The sequence below is a fragment of the Staurois parvus genome, unplaced genomic scaffold (genome assembly GCF_062004578.1).
Source record: "Staurois parvus isolate SC_StPar_1 unplaced genomic scaffold, SC_StPar_1.0 ptg000165l, whole genome shotgun sequence".
Lineage (NCBI taxonomy): Eukaryota > Metazoa > Chordata > Amphibia > Anura > Ranidae > Staurois > Staurois parvus.
The window spans coordinates 10,385,436-10,410,282 of record NW_028317961.1 but is presented as its reverse complement, the minus strand read 5'-3'; the positions used below and the strand labels follow the sequence as shown (position 1 = coordinate 10,410,282).

General features: G+C 41.1%; 1 protein-coding gene across 1 annotated transcript in view; it reads left to right on the top strand.

Annotated features, from left to right (window-relative positions):
• AHI1 (Abelson helper integration site 1) overlaps positions 1 to 20,248 on the top strand; it is a 435,677-nt gene extending 415,429 nt beyond the window's left edge. Inside the window, exon 26 of the mRNA XM_089676204.1 lies at positions 13,176 to 20,248. Coding sequence (XP_089532330.1) covers positions 13,176 to 13,380 — 205 coding nt within the window. The 3' untranslated portion in view covers positions 13,381 to 20,248. The remainder of the gene's footprint in view (positions 1 to 13,175) is intronic.
• Positions 20,249 to 24,847: the final 4,599 nt, after the last annotated feature.

Sequence of the window (24,847 nt, the reverse complement as noted above, 5' to 3'; positions counted from 1 at the left end):
TCAGCTATCCTTATTGTTATTGTATTTTATGTGTGGCCTAAGACATTTCTTCTTTTTCCAAGGAAAGTCAAGAGGTTGGACACGCCTGTAATAGACAGTAAAAAAAGTGCTTACAGTCAGTGGAAGAGTTCTTACACTGGTGGTCAGTTCAGTGAAAACGTGCTTATATCAGCTGGTCAGTGGAAAGCTCTCCCTTACATTGGGGGTCATTAAAAAAAAAAAAAAAAAACCCTTACATTAGTTAGTCATGACGTGCCCCCTTGCATTGATGCTCAGTAATAAAGTGCTGTGTTACATTGTCACTGTAGTTCCCTCTTATATTGATACTCAGTGGTGAAGAGTTCTCCCATATTGATTATCAGTGAGAGCTAAATAGATCATTGGTGTCATTGGTTACTTACCTGGTAGGAGAGAATACCCATGCTGAGTTCTGCTTAGAGTTGGTTCCAAAACTATGCAGGCACTATGTGGCAAAAGATCTTTCCACCCAAATCAGATTTCAGTTTCTGTATTCAGATCATGGTTATACTGTGTGAATTCTAACTAGTTACTGTGCAGTTACTGCACTTTTACTGCTGAATAAGACCAAACATATTTTAGAAAGGGTTGAAGTGCCTAAAAAAATCTGGAACCCCCCCTCCCTTCCATGGCAGTACATTGTCACGATGGTAACACTACACTGCTCTGGTGACAGTATGTAAAAATACAAAATTGTAAAAACATTTTTTTTACACACTGCCAGCAGAGCAAGTGCCGTGTCTCTTCAGCAACATTGTACTGCTGTGGGGGTGATAATGTACAATGGCTGGCTGCTCTTATACCAGAATGTTAGTACCACCATCCATTGTCTGTGATCACCACCACAGCAGTGCAATGTCACTGGACCACCAGAGGTACCAGTGACCGCAGTGTCCCTAATCACAACAACACCAGTGATAGTGTCTGTAATCATTCCTGCACCAGTCAGTGTCCCTGATCATGACCACACAAGTCAAAGTGTCCCTAATCACTGCCATATCAGTCACAGTGTCCTTAATCACCTCCACACCAGTCACAGTGTCCCTGATCACCGCCACACCAGTCACAGGGTCCTAATCATGGCTGCACCAGTCATAACATCCCTGGTCACCACCATACCAGTATCCCTGATCACCACCACACCAGTCATGGTGTCACCATAAGGATTCATTCACACGTGTGGTGCTCTCTGAAGAGTCATCCATGTTCCAATCACTCTTTAGAGAGCATATGACAGGTAGTAAAGGTGGTGTTGCATCTCCTCCTCACCTTCTGCTTTAACCCGTTGGACTCCACACAAGCCCCCCTTTCACTTGAATGGGTCACAATCAGCAGGGGTATGAGGAGGATAGATCCTGGCAACATGTGTACACCCCAGCTAAAAGGCAGCTAAAAGGGGGTAGCAGTTGAGGGGCAGTAAAAGATGCAGCTCAACCACAAGGTTGTATTGAACCCCAATCAGAAAAGCCAAAATGATGGAGCTCCAGGTGAGTGACTGACTATAACATGTTGTGAACTGGAGCTGCTGCATAGCTTATCTGTGAGATTCAGTATCATGCACAAATTCGGATTATTGCTGCACTCCTTGGTACAAAGACATCACAGGTATGACAGGAACATTAAAAAAGGTGATGTGTTTTGTGCTAAATTCAGCGCTTACTCAAGACTCATGTACACATACATCACACACACTATACATATATATATATATATATATATATATATATATATATATATATATATTATACATACATACAGTTGTGTTCAAAATAATAGCAGTCAGACATCACTAACCTGATCAATCACTGTTTTTGGTAGAAATGATATTTCTACAAGGCAAATAATTTACTAGCAGGTGTAGTAGAGTAATAGAAATCCAACAGACCCAACAGTCATGACATGCATGCTGCTGATTCTGTGCACTTGAATCACTAATTGAAATGGGCATGTTCAAAATAATAGCAGTGTGGAGTTCTATTAGTGAGGTCATTCATTCTTTGAAAAACAGGTGGCAATTATTGCCGTTATTTAAGGAAGGAAGGCAGCAAATGTTGTACATGCTGGTTACAGTGCATTTCTCTCTGAAATTCTGAGGAAAATGGGTCGTTCCAGACATTGTTCAGAAGAACAGCGTACCTTGATTAAACAGTTGATTGGAGAGGGGAAAACATATAAAGAAGTGCAGAAAATGATAGGCTGCTCATCTAAAATGATCGCAAATGCTTTAAAATGGCAACCAAAGCCTGAAAGACATGGAAGAAAGCGAAAAACTACTATTCGTCGAATGGATAGAAAAATAGCCAAAATGGCAAGGACTCAGCCAACAATCAGCTCAAGGAAGATCAAAGAAGGTCTAAAGTTACCTGTGAGTACTGTTACAATTAGAAGACGCCTATGTGAAGCCAAGCTATCTGCAAGAAGCCCCCGCAAAGTCCCACTGTTGAAAAAAAGACGTGCTGAAGAGGTTACAATTTGCCAAAGAGCACATTGACTGGCCTAAAGAGAAATGGCGCAACATTTTGTGGACTGATGAAAGTAAGATTGTTCTTTTTGGGTCTAGTGGCCGGAGACAGTTTGTCAGATGACCCCCAAACACTGAATTCAAGCCACAGTACACTGTGAAGACAGTGAAGCATGGTTGCGCAAGTATCATGATATGGGGATGTTTCTCAACACTACGGTGTTGCGCCTTTTTATCGCATACCAGGGATCATGGATCAATTTGAATACATCACAATACTTAAAGAGGTCATGCTGCCTTATGCTGAAGAGGAAATGCCCTTGAAATGGGTGTTCCAACAAGACAACGACCCCAAACACGCCAGTAAACGTGCAACATCTTGGTTTCAGACCAACAAGATTGACGTTATGGAGTGTCCAGCCCAATCCCCAGATCTTAATCCAATAGAAACCTTGTGGGGTAACATCAAAAATGCAGTTTCTGAGGCAAAACCAAGAAATAGAGAAAAACTGTGGAACGTAGTGCAATCATCCTGGGCTGGAATACCTGTTCACAGGTGCGAGAAGTTGGTTGACTCCATGCAACACAGATGTACAGCAGTTCTCAGAAACAGTGCTTATACAACTAAATATTAATTAAGTGATTCAAAGGAAAGCAAAATCTTCAAACATTTTTAAGTTTATATAGTGAATGTTTGAGTTTGTACAGAAGAATACAAACACTGCTATTTTTTTGAACAGTCTAATATTCAATTTTCTTCAATTTTTTTAGAGGAACAACACAAATTTGATATATTTTTCTTCATGTTTTGCTTTGGAATAGAATGTGTAGTGTTCCCAATGCATTTGTGTATATGGAAATAAAAGCTATTAGAAGGATTTTGAGCTTTATTCACTTTTTTCAACACACTGCTATTATTTTGAACACAACTGTATGTACAGTTCTGTTCAAAATAATAGCAGTGTGTTGAAAAAAGTGTATGAAACTTAAAATCCTTCTAATAGCTTTTTTTTTTCCCATACACACAAATGCATTGGGAACACTACACATTCTATTCCAAATCAAAACATGAAGAAAAATAGATCAAATTTGTGTTGTTCCTCAAACAAATTTGAAGAAAAGTGAATATTAGACTGTTCAAAAAAAATAGCAGTGTTTGTATTCTTCTTTACAAACTCAAACATTCACTATATAAACTGAAAAATGTTTGAAGATTTTGCTTTCCTTTGAATCAATTAATATTTAGTTGTATAAGCACTGTTTCTGCGAACTGCTGTACATCTGTGTTGCATGGAGTCAACCAACTTCTGGCACCTGTGAACAGGTATTCCAGCCTAGGATGATTGGATTACATTCCACAGTTCTTCTCTATTTCTTGATTTTGCCTCAGAAACTGCATTTTTGATGTCACTCCACAAGGTTTCTATTGGATGAAGATCCAGGGATTGGGCTGGCCACTCCATAACATCAATCTTGTTGGTTTGGAACCAAGATGTTGTACGTTTACTGGTGTGTTTGGGGTCGTTGTCTTGTTGGAACACCCATTTCAAGGGCATTTCCTCTTCAGCATAAGGCAGCATGACCTCTTTAAGTATTGTGATGTATTCAAACTGATCCATGATCCCTGGTATGCGATAAATAGGCCCAACACCGTAGTATGAGAAACATCCTGTCAGGAATGGACTAGCCAGCAATGGTGGGACTCACCTGCCTTTTGATCTGCAGTACCAGGGCTGGCCAGCGGGTGCTCCCAGCAATCAGAGACTCAACTTTGCAGCCAGCTAACACCTGGAACTGATTATGCTGGGGTATTTAAGGGATGGCCAGACTTGCAGACTCTGCCTTGGTGTTGTGTTCTCTTGGGCCCTGTATCCTGTTCCTGCTCTCTGTTCCTGTCTGATTCTCTGCTGACCCTGCTCTGATCCCTGGCTTGTCTGACCATCCCTCTGCCTGACCCTCTGTACTACGCTGCTTGCTACCTGTTCTGATCCCTGGCTTGTGACCCTGACCATCCCTCTGCCTGACCCTCTGTACTACGCTGCTTGCTACCTGCTGAACCTGGCCTGTGACCCCGACCAATCTCCGCTTGCTCCCCCTGTACCTACCTGCCCTATTGATATTGACCCGGCCTGCCTGACGACGCTTGCTTGTATGTACTGTTATCTGTGGGTGGTTGGTTTGGTTTGGTTTGGTTGCACTGTATTATGTTTTAGTATTGCACTGCGTTTATGTTTGTATTGTTAGTGTTAATAAATTATATTGTTTATAACATATCTGAGGTCTGCGTTTCCCTGTGTCAGCCACACACCTCTGGTCACACCTGGGAGCCCTGACACATCCCCATATCATGATGCTTGCACAACCATGCTTCACTGTCTTCACACTGTACTGTGGCTTGAATTCAGTGTTTGGGGGTCATCTGACAAACTGTCTCCGGCCACTAGACCCAAAAAGAACAATCTTACTTTCATCAGTCCACAAAATGTTGCGCCATTTCTCTTTAGGCCAGTCCAATGTGCTCTTTGGCAAATTGTAACCTCTTCAGCACATGTCTTTTTTTTCAACAGTGGGACTTTGCGGGGGCTTCTTGCAGATAGCTTGACTTCACATAGGCGTCTTCTAATTGTAACCGTACTCACAGGTAACTTTAGACCTTCTTTGATCTTCCTGGAACTGATTGTTGGCTGAGTCCTTGCCATTTTGGCTATTCTTCTATCCATTCGAATGGTAGTTTTTCGCTTTCTTCCACGTCTTTCAGGTTTTGGTTGCCATTTTAAAGCATTTGCGATCATTTTAGCTTAGCTGCCTATCATTTTCTGCACTTCTTTATATGTTTTCCCCTCTCCAATCAACTGTTTAATGAAGGTACGCTGTTCTTCTGAACAATGTCTGGAACGACCCATTTTCCTCAGAATTTCCGAGAGAAATGCACTGTAACCAGCATGTACAACATTTGCTGCCTTCCTTCCTTAAATAACGGCAATAATTGCCACCTGTTTTTCAAAGAATAAATTACCTCACTAATAGAACTCCACACTGCTATTATTTTGAACATGCCCCTTTCAATTAGTGATTCAAGTGCACAGAATCAGCAGCATGCATGTCATGACTGTTGGGTCTGTTGGATTTCTATTACTCTACTACACCTGCTAGTAAATTATTTGCCTTGTAGAAATATCATTTCTACCAAAAACAGTGATTGATCAGGTTAGTGATGTCTGACTGCTATTATTTTGAACACAACTGTATATACCTTGGTTTGTAGACTCTATAACTTTCACACAGACTAAATTATTATATACCGTATTTTCCGGCGTATAAGACGACTTTTTAACCCATGAAAATCTTCTCAAAAGTTGGGGGTCGTCTTATACGCCGATATACGGCATGCTGACACTTGTTGTCAGGGCAGCACTTTTTAGGGGGGGCGGCGCAGTGCCGCCGCCACCCCTCCCTTCCAAAGGAAAGGACACTAAGTACAGGGGCGGGCAGGGGGCTGCTGTTTCTTACCTGGCTCCGGTCCCAGTCCAAAAACGATCCAGTCCAGGAAGCGCGGCTGCTCCTTCATTCAGTTTGGCTGCCCGATGTTCGCGCGGCCGCTGGGCTCCGCCTCCTCACCAGTGATTGGGCGCCAGAACTGTAGCTCAGGAAAGGCACACTGACGGCCAATCACCGGCGAGGAGGCGCAGCCAAGCGGCCCCACGAAAATAGAGTGAGGGAGCGGCCGGTAAGTGTGCCGTGCAGAGGTGCTGCTGCAACCACGTATGCTGGCTGCAGCAGCACCATGCTGGAACAGGGGTCAGCAAGTGTCATTGGTGTCAGTGGGAGGAATAGTGCCCCATCATTGGTGTCACTGATACTAATGATTGGGCACTATTCCTCCCCCCACTAACACCAATGATGGGGCACTATTCCTCCTCCCCACTGACACCAACGATGGGGCACTATTCCTCCTCCCCACTGACACCAACGATGGGGCACTATTCCACCCCCCACTGACACCAATGATGGAACACTGTTCCTTCCCCCACTGACACCAATGATGGGGTACTATTCCTCCCACTGACACCAATGTTGGGACACTATTCCTCCCAATGACGGGGCACTATTCCTCCCACTGACACCAATGACTGGGCACGATTCCTCCCACTGACACCAAAGATGGGGCACTATTCCTCCCCCCACTGACACCAACGATGGGGCACTATTCCTACCCCCACTGACACCAACGATGGGGCACTATTCCTACCCCCACTGACACCAACGATGGGGCACTATTCCTACCCCCACTGACACCAACGATGGGGCACTATTCCTACCCCCACTGACACCAACGATGGGGCACTATTCCTCCCCCCCCCACTGACACCAACGATGGGGCACTATTCCTCCTCCCCACTGACACCAACGATGGGGCACTATTCCTCCCCTCCCCCCCACTGACACCAACGATGGGGCACTATTCCACCCCCCACTGACACCAACGATGGAACACTATTCCTTCCCCCACTGACACCAATGATGGAGTACTATTCCTCCCACTGACACCAATGATGGAGTACTATTCCTCCCACTGACACCAATGATGGAGTACTATTCCTCCCACTGACACCAATGATGGAGTACTATTCCTCCCACTGACACCAATGATGGAGTACTATTCCTCCCACTGACACCAATGTTGAGACACTATTCCTCCCACTGACACCAATGATGGGGCGCTATTCCTCCCACTTTCACCAATGATGGGGCGCTATTCCTCCCACTGACACCAATGATGGGGTGCTATTCCTCCCACTGACACCAATGATGGGGCACGATTCCTCGCTCTGACACCAATGATGGGGCACGATTCCTCGCTCTGACACCAATGATGGGGCACGATTCCTCGCTCTGACACCAATGATGGGGCACGATTCTTCCCTCTGACACCAATGATGGGGCACGATTCTTCCCACTGACACCAATGATGGGACACTATTCCTTCCACTGACACCAATGATGGAGCACGATTCTTCCCACTGACACCAATGATGGGGCACGATTTCTCCCACTGACACTGATGGAGTACTATTCCTCTCACTGACACTAATGATGGGACACTATTCCTCACACACTGACACTAATGATGGGGCACCATCATTGGTATCAGTGGGAGGAATAGTGCCCCATCATTGGTGTCAGAGCGAGGAATCGTGCCCCATCATTGGTGTCAGTGGGAGGAATAGCATCCCATCATTGGAATACCATACTGAAATACCATACCATATTGAAATCAAATCTGATGTTTTTTAATTTTTATTTGGTGTGCGTTGGAAGAGGGGTAGTCTTATACGGCGAGTATAGCCCAAACCCTATATTTTAACAGGAAAAGTAGGGGGTCGTCTTATACGATGGAAAATACGGTAATAGACACTGATTTGGTTTATTTTTACCAAAGAAATGTAACAGACTACATTTTGGCCTACATTTATGAAGAAAGCTTATATGCTTGCAAAATTTTTTATAACAAACAATTTTTTTTCCTTTTAATATTGCAAAAAAAAAATTAAAAACCCAGGGTTGATTAAATGCCACTAAAAGAAAGCTCTATCTGTCTCAAAAAAATGATATAAAATTCATCTGGGTCCAGTGTTGCATGACTGAGACAAGGTTTCTTCCCCTCGTGTTCTCTATCTGGCCTGCTTACTATAATTCAGCAGGTAGGAGGGGTTATAGTATAGTCGTATGTTTTTACCATCCAGCTGTATCCCTTAATTAACTCTCTTGTTATCCAACAAATACACAGTATTGTGCAAAAATTTAGGCAGGTGTGAAACAATGCTGTAAATTAAGCAAGCTTTCAGAAATACAAATGTTAATAGTTTATTTTTATCAATTACAAAATGAGTAAAAAAAAAAAAGTAAATGAAAAGCAGAGAAGTCCAAATCAAACCAATATTGGGTGTGTCCACCCTTTGTCTTCAAAACAGCATCCATTCTTCTGAGTACAATTGCACACAGTTTCTGAAGGAATTCGGCAGGTAGGTTGTTCCAAATATCTTGGAGAACTAACCATGGATCTTCTGTGGGTGTAAGCTTCCTCGAATCCTTCTGTCTGTTCATGTAATCCCAGACAAAATAAATTTGAGACCAGTCAAACCCCTCCCTAATAGTAAGGCATGATGGATAAGTATCTGCTTGTATTTCTCAACATTGAGGGCACCGTTGATCCTGACCAAATTTCCAACTCCGTTTGCGGAAATGCAGCCCCAAACTTTCAAAGACCCTCCACCATACTTTACTGTTGCTTGCGGACACTCATTATTGTGACAAATTTTGACTCATCAGTCCAGAACACCTGCTGCTGTTTTTCTGCACCATGGTTCCTATGTTTTCGTGCATAGTTGAGTCACTTAGCCTTGTTTCCATTATGGAGGCTTATGGCTTTAGGGTCATAACTCTTCCATGAAGACCACTTCTGTCTGTACTGTGCGAATCCGCAACAGCACCACCCGCACAGATTTGAACCTAGCCTAATATCTTGCTGATGTAGTGTAACTACCTTGTGTCTTGTTCCTGTGCTCAGTCTTGCCATGATGAACTTTGACATGAAACTGTCTTCTTTAACCGCACCTTAGTAGCAGAGTTTGGCTGTTCCTAACTCTGTTTAAAGTGTTAATAAACCCACAACAGTAAAATCAGTCTTTATATGTAGTAAAGCATGCTTATTGTATTCACTGTGGAACCTAAGGGATTAATCCTCTGCATTATGTAAAAAGGCTGTTTCATCATCTTTTCTGAATCTCCCCTTCTTCCACAGTCCCTAATCCATCTGCTAATAATACAGAGCTCTAGGAGTCACTCTGCACATGCTCAGTTTAGTGTGTATTGCTAGAAAGGTATTTTTTTTCTTTGGGAGGGTGCATGTGATCAGCACAAGGCCAATTAGCACTGTACAGAGAGGTTCAGGGTTCATGCAGCCTCACAGGACAGTCAGAACAGAATGAAAATTACTCCTACACGCTTTAACCAGTTCTCAGCTGGACACTAATATAAGTCACAAGACTGCTCTAACTGCTGATGAAAAAAAGTATTTAGCAGTTTATATTTACTAAAATAATTTAATTTCCATGTTATGTGTGCTGTGGGAGACCTAATATAGTGAATGCAGGGTCTTGGGTTTAGTAAAGCCTCCTGTACAGCTGTTTCTGTTTCACTTAATAACTGTGTTTCAACCTGCATATGAAATTGAATATGAAAAACATATGAAAAGTGTAAGAATTGATGCTGGTTTGAAGCTAAAGGGTAGTCACACCAAATATTGATTTGATTTAGATTTTTCTTCTGTTCACCTTGCATTTTGTAAATTGATGAAAATAAACATTCAAAATATGTATTTTTGAAAGCATTCTTACTTTACAGCATTTCTTCACACCTGCCTAAAACATTTGCACAGTACTGTATATATATTTTCTTTCTTATCAACCAGAGTGGGGAAGTCTATAGTAGAAAAATGTTAGCACAGGTAGTCTGGTTGTACACTAAGTTTGTAAAAGTTAAATTAATAGATTAACACCTTGGCATCGCACCTCCTGACCCTATACACTGGGTTCACACTGATGCAGTGCAGAATTTGCAGCGTTTTCTGTGCAAATTCTGCACCGCATCAGAATTTCACCCCATATGTTAAGTTAAAAACACCCCGAAATCGGTCCGCAAAACATGGTGCGATGTGCAGAATTGGATCGCATAGGTGTGAATACCCATGCAATCTGATTATAGTACGCACACCTGCACCTTTTTAGTGCGGGTGTGGTGCAATTTTAGCCATACAAAATGTATGGCTCCAATCACACTGCATACAAATTGCATGTGATTTGCACAGGAATGCGGTGCGGTTCCTGTGTGAATCAAATGCGATGTAACGCACCGCATTAGTGTAAAAGGGATTTTAAGGAGTTTGTGATGCCAGGAGGCGGAGCGAGGTTTATGATCATGTGTCCACCGTGATTGGCTGTCACAGTGGTCATATGATCAGAGAAAGTAGCGTTTGGGAGCTTTCTGATAGGTTCCGGTAACTGTGCAGAGAGCATGCAGCATGTGCGCTCTCAGCATATGTTTGTTTCCATCTGGTATGCAAGTATTCAGCCCCAAGGCCCTGCTGCTGACAGGCCACATATTTGAATACCACCAGCGCCATGAGGTTAAATTATTTACCTATTTTTTTCTGGCTGCCAGTGTTCTGTGTCTACCAGGTACACCACACGACATCGACTTTTTTCAGGCGCTTTTATGGTATTAGTAGAAATCATATTTATATACTCCCATACAGGAGTTAGCTAGACCATCAATAGGGATTTTAAAAAAGGAATACAAACCTGTCACATACTTGAAGTACTCATTAATCTCTGCAGCAACAAAAGGACTTGTTATTTCTGTGCTGGAACTTCTACTTATTGCTATGTAGTGGACATGTTTCCTTTTGGTTTGTTTTCCATTATTGGACAGGTCATGCGCCCAAAGGCTGTTTTAAAATCAGGTTATAAGCAGTTACAATGTATAAGAAATAAGGACTACTTCCTTCGGTCAGTCAGTCAGATGAAAGTCTAGAGGAAGTTATTAATGCACCCTAGAAGAACAGGCTTTTCTTGAATCTCATAGAACTCACTTCTAAATGAGGATGTTTTATGAAGTAATAAAAGCAGTTTCTATACATTGTGCTATGTTAGAGTTAAGTAATGTTTTTTACAGGCCAATTGCATGAAAACTGCAAGATTTTGAGGATTGTAAATAAGGAACAACAGTCTGGAAATGTGTATTTTTTCACCTATAAATAAATATTGTTCATTATTTTTAATAAATATAGACAGTAAGCACGATTTGCATTTAAACTGGCATTTTAACATAACCATTCTTTCATGCAGGTTACCTTTATTTTCACCTGGTGATCCTGCCAGTAACAGTATTCACTCACTGCACTGTTCTTATGTTGGTGCAGCGATGTCACCCCAGACCATTCTCCTGGACTCCTGGATTTGGACTGCAAACATCACTACCTTGCCTTCTTTCTGTTACATGGGGCTGAGGGGTTTTGAAGTTCATACAGTATATGACAGCTGGGAAAGCTGATTACATTTTTGTTTAGAGATTTATAAACAGGAAATTACAAACATACTGAATTTTTGGTAGGATAAACATGAAATTGTCTGTACTTGCAGAAAATGTTCTTAACTTGAAAAAAAAAGAAAGAAAATGAATGCAACCATCATCTCTAAGGCCATAGATGGGTAGTATGTCGAACAAAAATTGTTAGGAAAAGAATGTTCTAAGAAAGTTTGTTCATTTTTCTAATCATTAGTGGGTTAAATCGCCATTCATTTTTGGCTGCAATGATGAGAAAATATAAGTAGAATGGAAAATGTTTCTTGAACAAATGTATTTCTAATAGTGTATGTGGTTTGCATTTGGTAAAGTCCATTCATTCCAAGATCAAATGGTAAAAGCAAACAAAATCTTTTAAACAATATTTGATAATTCTGGGGATTCTCGTACAAATTTTCCTTCTATTATTATTTTCTTTATTTCTATCCAAATGTGGGCAGCTTAATAATGGATAGGTACAATGGATTAAATTTTTTGTTCACTTTATATATGAGCCATTTATATGTAAATTCATGGAGGCTCATTATCATGTTAATGTGATAATGAGCTTTGTGTGCTCTATATTAGCTTTAGTTCATTGACTTGAAAACTATTAAGGCCAAAGTATCAGCATGACAGCCAGGCAACAAGCAGCCCAGATGAGGTCTGCCATTCCAGCCTATCTGTTTTAGTTCTAACAGGTTTCCATAAAACCTTAAGCCATACACACTAAAAGAAAATCGGACTAGCAATTGTCCGATTTTCCACGAATGTGCGCATCATGATGTAGTCGGAATGGTATTGACTTGTAAGAAAAATTCTCGGCCAGCAAAGCAAATGTAGCTACATACTAGCATAGTAGAAGAGGAAGTGTTGGGTTGTTCTATGCTTCTGATCATGCACGTTTTTTTTCTATTTGATTATTTCCGTACAATAACTGTACACCTTAAAGAAAATTGGACGTTGTGTTCACGTATGATACAATTTTATAGCTTGCACCCTCGGTTTTCGTCATCCAAAAATTCAGACCTGACTGTTGAAAGCGCTATACTAACGATCAGATTATCAGCTGATCATTCCTCGTACAGAAATTACGATTTTCCATTTTTGGATAAAGTGGGAAAGAGAATAAATTAACCGGCAAACTTTTATGTTCTCTTCCCAAAATTTCCCTTAGCTCCCATCATACAAAAAGGGGAGGGAGGGGGAGATGTCAACAGGACAGGAAAGCACAGACAACAATAAAAATTATTGTCAGAGGTTCTCACTTTCCTCTCTAAAATCTGTTTTTGTTTTCAACCCATTGTATAGATCTTCAATCAATTCCTGCCCTGGCTGGAACTGAAAGAAAATCTCCCTAATATGGACACAATCAGCAATAAAAACCTGCACAAGATATAATCCCTTCCCTGCTAAATCCAAAACTAAATATAATGTTAAAATGATTTTGCTGAAGTTGGGCTTTAAAACTAAATATGAATGTTTTCAATTTTGCAATTCATTTTGTTCCTGTTATATTCTTGTTATATCTTGTCTTCTGAAATGTATTTTTTTTTCATACTTACTTTATTAGAACAAGGCAAAGAGCTCCGGACATGACAAAATCACCTGATGTAAGTTCACAGCTGGGGGCCTTTGTAATTGGAACTTCCACTTCTGTGGGTTCTGAACGGGATCTTCCAAGACTGGACCACAGTGTTAAACCAAAAAAGAAGACCAGTTTTAAAAAATCTCCTACAGTAGGAAAAACAAATGTTGCGTTTGAGCCAGATGAGTGAGAGTCAAGACCATGTCTGTGAATTAAACTTAATGCATACCACAACAGCATTAAAGAGAACCAGTCACAAATGGACTTGAGCAAGAATATGTAATTATAAATTATAACTGCAGACTTACTTTTGAAATATTTGTTTCTTGTTCATTGAGGGAGACAGGATTCAGAGACATTTGGGTTATACTGCTACCTACAGGACACCTGCAAACAAAAAAAATGACTAGCACAATTTAACCCCTCCCACTCCAAGCATGCTCCTGTATTTTGTTAGTGTCTTTTCTCTACTAAGATAAGTTTGCCTAGTTTTACTAAGCATTTTTTTTTTCTTTACTTCAAAGTAATTTTTTTCTTCCATCAACATTTCCCTACATGCTGCTTGAGCTGGCCTCTATACACAGTTATTTCGACCAGCGTACCCTCAGCAATAATTTTGGAGCCCTACCCAGATTCCACTGGACTGGAAGATTGCACTTCTCTCCTGGGAGGATTTCAGCACAGTTATGCAGGATTTCATAAGACAAAATGCAACCCTTACTGCTGACTGACTGCAGGTTCCAAACATTCTTGGATGAAATGGATAATAATGCCACTGAGGGGTCTCAGGCAGCTGCCATTTTTCCCAGGCTTATATTGATTCAACTCTTACTGATACTGTGCCCACCACTTTAAAAATGGAAAAGCAGCCAACAGCTGCTATCAGTGCTGCTACCTGTCTAGGATTTCTTAGAAGCCCTAAACCTGCCAAGACTTTCATGGTGCACCCACTAATCCCAGACATCCATTATGAAGTCTGGAACACTCCTGATAAGCTTTTCACTCCTTCTAAACTTTTGGCAGTTTTTTACCCATTTGAGGAGTCTTTTAATATGGGTCATTACTGCTGTGGATCCCACAATATCTCTTCTTAATGATGTGCTAATGATCCCTTTAATGAATGCGCCTGTTTTTAAGGATCACATAAATAAGTATTTGGAAAACTTTGTGTCCTAATTATACAGTGTATGATACAGAAATTGTATTCATAGAGGATGGGTTATATTCGGGCTACCTTCGAATGATTGGAAACTTTCTAGAGCCACCCCTAGTGCAGAATCTTATAAACCCATCCACTCTAGTTTTGTGAGACTCCACTTTTTGCTTAGGTCCTTAGGTGATGGACCTGTTCTCCTCTGAAGAATATTTTTTTTTAAACTTCATTTTTTTAATTCCTGTCAAGATACAATTGCTTATTGCTCTGCACTCTCTTGCAATTTCCAGATTAGTGACCCTCAATGTGTACCTTGGAGACTATACCAAGACCTCATTGTGTGAGGCCAGCCTGTAATGTTTGTTTCAGGCACTGAATCCTGTGTCAGGTGCTCACCTTGGCATGAAATTCAACATGTAGTCAGCCGCAGGGTGCTATACAGATCCAGAGCTGTAGTCCATTTTTATGATTCCCAGACCCTGAAGACCCCTTTTGACTGTATGCCCACCATGATAGGCAAAGCCTGGACTTCTAGCAGACTCAGCATTGCTGATAAGTCAGGGTTTTCCTGTTTCTGACACCAGTTCCTGGCTTTTAATATCACAAGCCGCATGCAGTTTCACAGCAAGAGGATTTGGGGGTTATTCACCATATTAAAGTACTCCCTGCCATTTGGTTTCTAACGTTTCTCAGTGCAAGCATTTTAAGTTTGATATTTTTTCCCTTCCAATCTGGAGTAAGGAGGATGAAGAAATGCAGGGTGCAGAAGAGAAATTTTATCTGCACAGGACTGGACGGGACTCCACAGGATTTTCCTTACCCTACATTTCATAAGGTACAAGCTACAGCTTCACACCAAATACTCTCTACTGAGGACACATTAATTGACTCGGTGCGCACTAATCTTTGCCTAACAGCACCTGACTCCACAAAAGAAGATCCTGTGGGCAGTTGAGACCCATTGGGCCAAAAAATACTTTCCCAAACATGCACAGATTGTGCACTACAAGGATTGGCTCAACCTTGAGAGAGTTTTTGCTCCTCCTTTTTGCTGAGATTCATCCTATGAAAAAGGATTTGAAGAAGATATAGATTCTGCCATTTCAGTTCTTATTAAACACCTTACAGTTACTATTAAGGATGTTCCCTCTTTTAAGGATTGTGTTGATATGCATTTTGAAGCCCTCTTAAAGGCCTTATTGCAGATCCAGCCCTTTAGCCACCAATTGTGGACATGTCTATTTGCCAAGACAAATGAACAGAGACTAGGAACCCATCTTTGAGGACTCTGTTGTCTTAAAACAAGTAGAGTTGATTCCATCAGACTTGGGGCTCATTCACACGTTAATTACCATGTATTTATGCAGCATTTATTCTGCATTTTGAATGCCTCATAACTTCCCTTCAATGCCGGCAATGAATATTTCAATGACACCACACAGTACTCTTCACACAAGAGAGGTAGTATTGTGTTTTGTTGTGTTGTCATGTCAAAAATTAAGCAGCATGTTGCTTTCATGAAGCATCAATGCTTGTCAGTCACCTCCATTGACTTCAATGGTAATGCTCTATAACCACACCTTAACAGCACCTAGAGCATTTATGATGTATTAGTAAAGCATTTATAAAGTGATAATTGAGGCACTGGGGGATTGGCAGTGGAGGCTCCTGTATCCCACAATGCACTGGGAAATAATAGAGAACTAGGACAGAGCAGCTCCACCCACTTTCTGGTTGTACAAAGAAGTTGTGTGGTAACACCATTTGCTTCTGTGTGCAGGCAAAAGCATCAAGCTAGTGAGCAATACTGGCAGTGCCAGGAAGGAGCAAAGGCATTGAGCATTATTGTTAGTGACAAAGCTTTGGTGTCAGCAAAGCTGAGCTGGACCAAGCCAAGTGTCAGAGATCTAAGTATACAAATCCAGCTTGTAGAGAATTAAAAAAAATGTCTGCTGTCACACCACAACCTAACCACACTTTAAAGTAGATCATATTTTCTACATCGCCTCCCCTTTAAGCACTTCACACTAGAAAAACAACACTTCCATGGACACTTATCTAGCATTCTTGAAGTGTTTTCAACGCTTCATAAACACAATGAAAGCACTTAATAAACACATCATAAATGCTATAGGAGTGTTAATAAGCAATGCTTCTCTCTTCATAATCAACAAGCCCCTATTGTTTTGAGTTGATGCTTTTATTCAATTTTTTCAGCCTTTCCCTCTGACATAATACAATCACCATCACAAACATACAAAGGATTTCCCAGCACACTTACCAGCCAGTCTGCAAATCAACTGAATTGGCCCTGTAGTTTATGTTAAAAGCAAAGGGTTTTGTTTACACACATTTGCTAATATAGTAATGGATAGATTAAGGGCAGGTATGCCCGCAGGGAGCCCACCCCTCCTTAAAGACACAGGGACGCATGTGATACCCAGCAAAGAGCACAATAGCAGCCAATCATCTAGTCTTTGCAGTAGATGTGGGGTGATTCCCTGGATTCAGTTCAAGCTGGTTTATGCCTTCCCTTCAATGAAGAACCTTCCTCGACCCCTCAATTTATTGCTTGGGGACATCCCATAGTCTGATTACAAGTTATTTTGACTTACCTATTGTCATGATTTGGGGTAATTTAGCTAATTTGGTAGCACCAAACCGTGAGTTTACTCCACGCCAGAAGTATTTTCGAGGGATTTTTCTACGCACTTTTATTTAAAACAAATGAAAGTTCACAAAAAAGGTTTCCCACGCAGGGGTTCTCACCATCTGGTACAGAAAACAGCATTTAGCCTTGTGGCTCCCTTGCAGCTTTACTGCTCTGATTAGTACTTCTTTTGGTCCTCCTGACTGTCTCTCTCTGATTCTTCGCTTGCAGCTTCCCAGCTGCTCTGTCCCTCATGGACACTCTCTTGGGCCTTGGTCTGTCCTGACCTGGACAGTACAGTGCATGCCAGCACCTCACGCAGCTCCCTCCACACAATGACCCTCTCAGAAGGGTGGGGTCCTGAACTCTGATCCCAGCTCCACTATGAATGAAGCACACACCTGGCCCATTAAGGTGCTTGTTTCCTCCAAAATCTGCCTAATCACACAGTGGCATGGCCTCACACTTCCACACTATAAATTCCTTATCTCGGAGTACAGTATAGGACAAATATCCCTGTGTCTTGGTCACTCCTTATTGTTTGGTAAAAAAACTGGAGCCACACAAAGTGTGTGAGGTTGTATGTGCCCTAGCACATTTTTTGCTAACGTGAAGGTAGCCTGCATAATATGACCCATGGTCTATGAATACAGTATCCTGTACTGTACACCAAGATAAAGAATTTGAAGTTAAGTCAAAATTCCTATTTTTCTGTAGCCGTGCTTCATTACAACCTACACTGACCATGACGGTAGTCTGCGAAACTTTAGGGGAATGGACTAGGTCCATGAGAAGGAATCCCATCTCTCTTCATATTGATCCCATGTTTGTGGAGCTTTTAGAGCTCATGGCAATAGCCCTAGACTAATGTGTGCCTTAAGCACTATATGTTGATGGTTTAGTAGATATCACCCCTCTCATTGTCCATGTGAATCTCCATTCATTAAACATGCAGAGAACTCTTTGGATGAAATGTTGGGCTGTGGACATATAAAAAGCCTTTGCTAGGCATGCCTTGATGGACATTGTCTTTCTTCCCATCAAGGAGGTCACTGGAGGTGAGAGCACTCATCTGCCACTGCAGCAGAAGCCTATGCTTCCGGGAGGGACAACTTGTATCACTCCCAGGCCTTAACCATTAAAGCCGGACCCAAGCCAGGTGCCCAGTTAAAGAATAAGTTCACCTTTCTGAACATGTTACACCTCTATTTAGGGTCTAATATGTTCAGCATCAGACCCCTCTCCCCAGATCCGAACCCCTTGTCGCTGCCACAATTCAAAGAGAGCGCGGCATGAACTACAAGTACCATTATCCTTTGCAGCTGTCAGCTTGTAGTTCTCAGTGAACTAATACGGCACTGTTGAGCTCTGTGATAGTTCATTGATTCTTCCTGTCAGTGTAAAACTGCCTGCCCATAAAATGTATGGGCAGACAGCTTACATTGACAGTCTGCAGAAGAACTGCATGGCACCAGCAATGCTGATCGCTGATGCAAAGCTTTTCAGGCTCCTAAAACAAAAAATAGTAAATGTACTTTTTTTTGCCTGCATAAAAATGTGCATTTATTATTTTTTGTTAAAAGGTGTACTAATCCTTTAAACCATAGACCTTGGCTCTCCAAATTCCCAAACCTTTTGGACCCCTTGGTGGACACCTTATCAGCATCTCAAATCCATAGTTACAGGAAGTGGTTTCCAGGAGCTACAGGCTAAAGTTCCTCTCTGTCCCCTCCCCGATTCATGTCTTCTAAATTGTCTGGGTGTCCACACTAGTCGATCTCCATGCAGCTCTTCCTTTTGATCGTCTAGATCGGGGGTTACTGCCTAGTTCCTGTGGCTGAAAGGGTTAAGGGGTTTTGCTCCAAGCTCTTCACAATTGCAAAACCGAAAAGTGCATTCGCTGCATCTTGGATTTAAAGTCCTAAATTGTGTTCATTCAGGCCCAGAAATCTAGCATGGGAGCTGCCAGGTCTGCTACAGCCTCCCTTTAATAGAGAGGCTTTCTGTCCTCTATGGACAACAAGGATGCATACTTGTATGCCCCCATTCACTCATTTTCTTCACTATGCTTTGGATCTCTAGCACTATCAGTTTATAACTCTACCTCTTAGCCTGTCTTTCCCACTCCAAGTGTTCACCAAGGTGCTGGCCCTTTGCCACTACTAGATCTGTGAGTGCCTCTGGGCCTTCGGGCATCTGGCAGCTGTTTTCCTAGATTTACAAGGCTGATACCTGTTCCATTGCTGAAAGGTTATACAAGCTAGCTGCTCATGCCTTTTCTGATGCCAGATTCAGGCGTAATGGCATTCTGGAAGTTGTTGGGGGTTTTTGTTTGGGGGGGGGAGCTGTTGATGTTTTGTTACTGTTGCTCGTCCTTCAGATGGACTGTATTTGCATGCCCAAAGTGCACCTAAACCCTGTATCCCTCAATGAACGAGAAAGAAAAAGGGATTTTTGTACTTTCTGTACTTGCCATAAAATCCATTTATTGGAGTTCATTGAGGAACACAGGTCCCACCCTTCTGTGTATATGATTTTTATCCTAGTATTGCTTTTATACAAAAGTGGCATGCCAGTAGTGGGAGGGGTTTTACCTAGTTAGTCACTGTTTCTTTGTTGGCCAGTATCCGAATCTTCCTGTAGGTGGCATTATAAACCTATTGTCTCTGAATCCTCTGTTCCTCAATGAACTCCTAGAAATTAATTTTACTTTAAGTACAAAAATCCAATTATTTGCACTCTTATTTAGCATTATTAGCTTTGTTAGAGCTTGACTTTGTCAGGGATGCTTTATTTGCTGTAAAGATCAATTTTATTCAGCAAATCACAAATCGTCACCATAGCTCTGTGTCTCGGTCAGAGGTCACCTGAAGTCAGATATTTACCGATCTCTCATCTGCTTTGGGCTGATATACTAATGAATAAGAGAAATGAATATGTTTTTTTTTTTAGCCATATGTTCACATGGAAGTACTCATAAATGGCAATCACTATCCATGAGCCTATCTAGTTGATTGTACATTGATGTTCAATGTGTGCAATGCAGTACTAGTTTACCATGCATGTTGAACAGCCAAATACTGTTGCTTTCGTGCCTTCTCTTTTGATAAGGCAATCTATGGTATGAACACATCAACATTTGACCTAAAATTTAATTACTGTATTTAAATTAATTAAAATAAAAACTAATGTGACCAGATCGCTAAGCAATTACAGTGGGGATCGAAAGTTTGGGCACCCCAGCTAAAAATTTGTATTAATGTGCATAAAGAAGCCAAGGAAAGATGGAAAAATCTCCAAAAGGCATCAAATTACAGATTAGACATTCTTATAATATGTCAACAAAAGTTAGATTTTATTTCCATCATTTACACTTTCAAAATAACAGAAAACAAAAAAATGGCGTCTGCAAAAGTTTGGGCACCCTGCAGAGTTAATATCTTGTACTGCCCCCTTTGGCAAGTATCACAGCTTGTAAACGCTTTTTGTAGCCAGCCAAGAATCTTTCAATTCTTGTTTGAGGTATCTTTGCCCATTCTTCCTTACAAAAGTCTTCCAGTTCTTTGAGATTTCTGGGCTGTCTGTCACGCACTGCTCTTTTAAGGTCTATCCATAGATTTTCAATTATGTTGAGGTCAGGAGATTGTGAAGGCCATGGCAAAACCTTCAGTTTACGCCTCTTGATGTAATCCCCCCTGGATTTCGAGGTGTGTTTAGGATCATTATCCATTTGTAGAAGCCATCCTCTCTTTAACTTCAGCTTTTTCACAGATGGCATCAAGTTACCATCCAAAATTTGCTGAAATTTTATTGAATCCATTTTTCCTTCTACTCGTGAGATGTTCCCTGTGCCACTGGCTGCAACACAACCCCAAAGTATGATTGATCCAACCCCATGCTTAACAGTTGGACAGAGGTTCTTTTCATTAAATTCTGTGCCCCTTCTTCTCCAAACGTACCTTTGCTCATTCCGGCCAAAAAGTTCAATTTTAACCTCATCGGTCCACAGAACGTGTTTCCAAAATGCATCAGGCTTGCCTATATGTTCATTTGCAAAGTTCAAACGATGATTTTTGTGGTGAGGACGTCGAAGAGGTTTTCTTCTGATGACTCTTCCATGAAGACCATATTTGTACAAGTATCTCTTTATAGTGGAATAGTGTACCACAACTCCAGTGTCTGCCAGATCTTTCTGGAGGGATCGTGCAGTCAAATGTGGGTTTTGAATTGTTTTTCTCACAATCCTGCGAGCTGTTCTGTCTGATATTTTTCTTGGTCTTCCAGATCTTGCTTTAACTTCCACTGTTCCTTATGACTGCCATTTCTTAATTACATTCCGAACAGAGGATATTGACATCTGAAAATGCTTTGCTATCTTCTTATAGCCTTCTCCAGCTTTGTGAGCGTCAACTATTTTCAGTTTCAGTTTTCTAGACAACTGCTTAGAAGAACCCATGGTGCTGATTGTTGGGGCAAGGTCAGATGAGTCTGGGCATTTAAAACCTTTGAGATTGACATCACCTGGTCTTCCCAGACGATGATTGAGAACAATCCATGACACTGGCAGGTCTCAGCTTTGCAAAGGGGGCAGTGCATGCTATAAATTCTGCAGGGTGCCCAAACTTTTGCAGACGCAATTCTTTAGTTTTCTGTTATTTTGAAAGTTTAAATGATGGAAATAAAATCTAACTTTTGTTGACATATTATAAGAATGTCTAATCTGTAATTTGATGCCTTTTGGAGATTTTTCCATCTTTCCTTGGCTTCTTTATGCACATTAATACAAATTTTTGGCTGGGGTGCCCAAACTTTCGATCCCCACTGTACATTATCAACAAACCATGTATGCTGTCACAGGAAAAGAAGCGGCCTGTGTATCGGTAATTATTATTGGAATCTCTATTCCAATCACCCTCATATGGAATCTCAGCTTAAACTTCTGCTCAAGTACACACATGCATAATACAATACCCCGCCATGTACAGGTCATTTTTTTTTTAGGTCTACTTTAATGATAGCCGGTCACACTTGGCGTGACTTCATTTCTACATCACATGTGCATTTAAAAATTCTAACAGCAATTAGGTGAACCCGAAAACATTAGAGAATGTACATTGGAGCATACAATTCATAGCAAATCATGAAGTTTGTATAATGTTTGCACATTTCCATCTTGCTTGTCTGATGGAACTGATAGGTATTCTAACCCTTTCCTACTCCTAAAACTTAGGAAAAGGTTTTGGTTTTGAACTATAATATAAACTAATATTTTGACTGATGGCTCCTGTACATGCAGTGCACTTGTTGTGACTTAGATGTCCTGATGTCTTAAAGAACTCAAACAAGGTTCATTACTTGCATAACAGCCTACATATCTTTTCCTCAGTGTTCATCCTCTGACCAACGTATCTTGTGGAGAAAAACTGTACATGAATTTTCCTTGGTGATCCCTTTTGTCCCCAGCATAATGTCATCCTATCATGTACATAAATACATTTTTTTTCTTTTATTTGCATTCAATTGGATATTCTTTAACCAAGCTCTGTGAAAACTTTCATTGCAGAGTGAACAGCCTAGTTGCCTTTACATTGACTCTAAATCTCATACATTTTCTTTATCCAGAATTACTTTGAACCTGAAACTAGTTTGCATTACTGTTGCCAAAGACATTATATTTTCAAATCTTTGCTACATTTTGACAAAGCTAAAAAAATAAACCGGCTAAGATGTTCATTCTGCAATAACATGTACATAATATATATATATAAAACAAACATGACATACTTATCTGCTCCGTGTAACGGTTTGGCACAGAGCAGCCCTGATCTTCCTTTCCTCTGGTCCCCCATCAGCAATCCTGGCTCTTCCCCCCTGCTGAGTGCACCACATGAAGCCGCTTGCTATGGGGACACTCATGCGGGCTCACTCCCAAGCTCCAATCTGTGTATCCATCAACACCCACAGTGCTGCTCAGCCCTGCTCTCTGCTCACTGGCTATGATTGACAGCAGCAGGAACCAATGCTTCCTGCTCCTATGTCTGAGCCAGTGAGGTGAAAGAGAGCAGTGATCCTCTTGTGCACAGCGCTGGATCAACAGTGGGCTCAGGTATGTATAAGGGGGACTGGGTTAAAAAAAAAAACCTTCTAACCTTAGCACCACTTTAAAGGTATGATTTCAGAAGGGCTATTAATATATACGAGTACTTTCAGAACATGGTCATGTGTAACTTTTTCTGCTGAAACTTTTAAAGATTTTAAACTTTTAAAATAAGTTTTTATTTTCACATAGATGTTTGCAGACAGCATAGTTTGGTATTTGTCTTGGTTTGTGGATATGGAGAATGTGTAGTGAATGTATAATGGATTTTTAATACCTGTTCATGCTGGATCCCTATCATTGTCTAAACTAGTACAGCTCATAAATGCAGTGTTGATCTGTAATGAAAATTTGATGACAGAATAATGTATGCAATATATAGGTCACAGTATATTTATGGCAATTAGAATTTGTCCTAAGGATCCATACACACTGGGCTTAAAGTTCCCTTGGCAGAGAAAAACACTGATATAGAGTGTTTTTGTGTACAGTTTAGGGGAGTTTAGCTTTTTTTCTACCAGAAAGCTCCAACCAAAAATGCAAACCAGAAGGAGATTTTTTTTCAGCCTCTAAACGCTGAGCTTAAAATATGCCTCTAATTGTTCTAATGTGCAAGGACACATAGGATAACACTGAGCTGCTTCTACAGGCAAAACACATTCCTTCTGTAGAAGTAGTGATTTTTAGGCCAGTGTGCATGGAGCCTAAGCGTTAAAATTGAGGCTGTGCAAGAAGCTCACTATATGTACAATATAATGGGTATGGGGAAGCATTAACCCCCTGGTCACATCAAGCCCGACTTTGAAGACGTGCGACTTACAGTGAAGTTGCACAATTTCAAAGTCGGGTGAAATGCCAATTTCAGGTGTGATTTGCAAAACATCTGACACAGATGTCTATGCAAATCGCACCAAAAGTAGTACATGTACTACTTTAGAAATTGGTGCGGCTCCGACCAAGTCGGAACTGCACCGAATTGACCTCTCTAATTGCAGCCAATAGGGTGTAACTTGGCATATACGATTTGCAAGTCACATGGCATGCAAGTCGCACCCGATGTTACCGGGGTGTAATTGCATTCAATGATTGCAGATTTGTGCTCTAGGAAAATGAAGGATGTGTCTAGCTGTTTTGAATGAAGGAACGTTAGAGCAGTATTAAACCCAAAACCAAAAATTTAATAAATTGCAGCTTACCAATCATTAGATGTGGTGGCTGCATTAGTCCCCCCCACCCCACCCCCACTCTGGATGAACGAGCACAGGGGGCACCTTTGGACAGCAGTATTGTCAGTCTGGGAGGAGGGGAGTGTTAGATGATTTAGTAGATTTAGATGAACTAACAAACTGAAGCCAAACTCCAGCTCACACTACAGTTACACAAGGAGTTGTCACAGCAACAGTTTTTTTTTTTTTTTTTTTTTTTTTGGATAAAGGTTTTACATGAATAAATGAAAGCTGATCATTGTAAGCACCCCTGTCAATGGTTTGTCTGATCCCTGAAAACTGATACATCTGTAGGACAGCTTGATCTTTTAAAAACAACAAACTTACTGGCAGAGTCACGAGGTGAAAATAAAGAGGAAAAAAGCCTAAAAAAGAAAGCTAATGCAGCCATAACATCTAAGAATTGGTAAGCTGCAATATATTAAATGGTTGCTTTTGGGTTTAATACTGCTTTACATAGCCAGAATCAATACTATAATTTTTTGACATTCTTGATCAGGCAGTTCTGCCTCAAATCTGGCTATACATTGC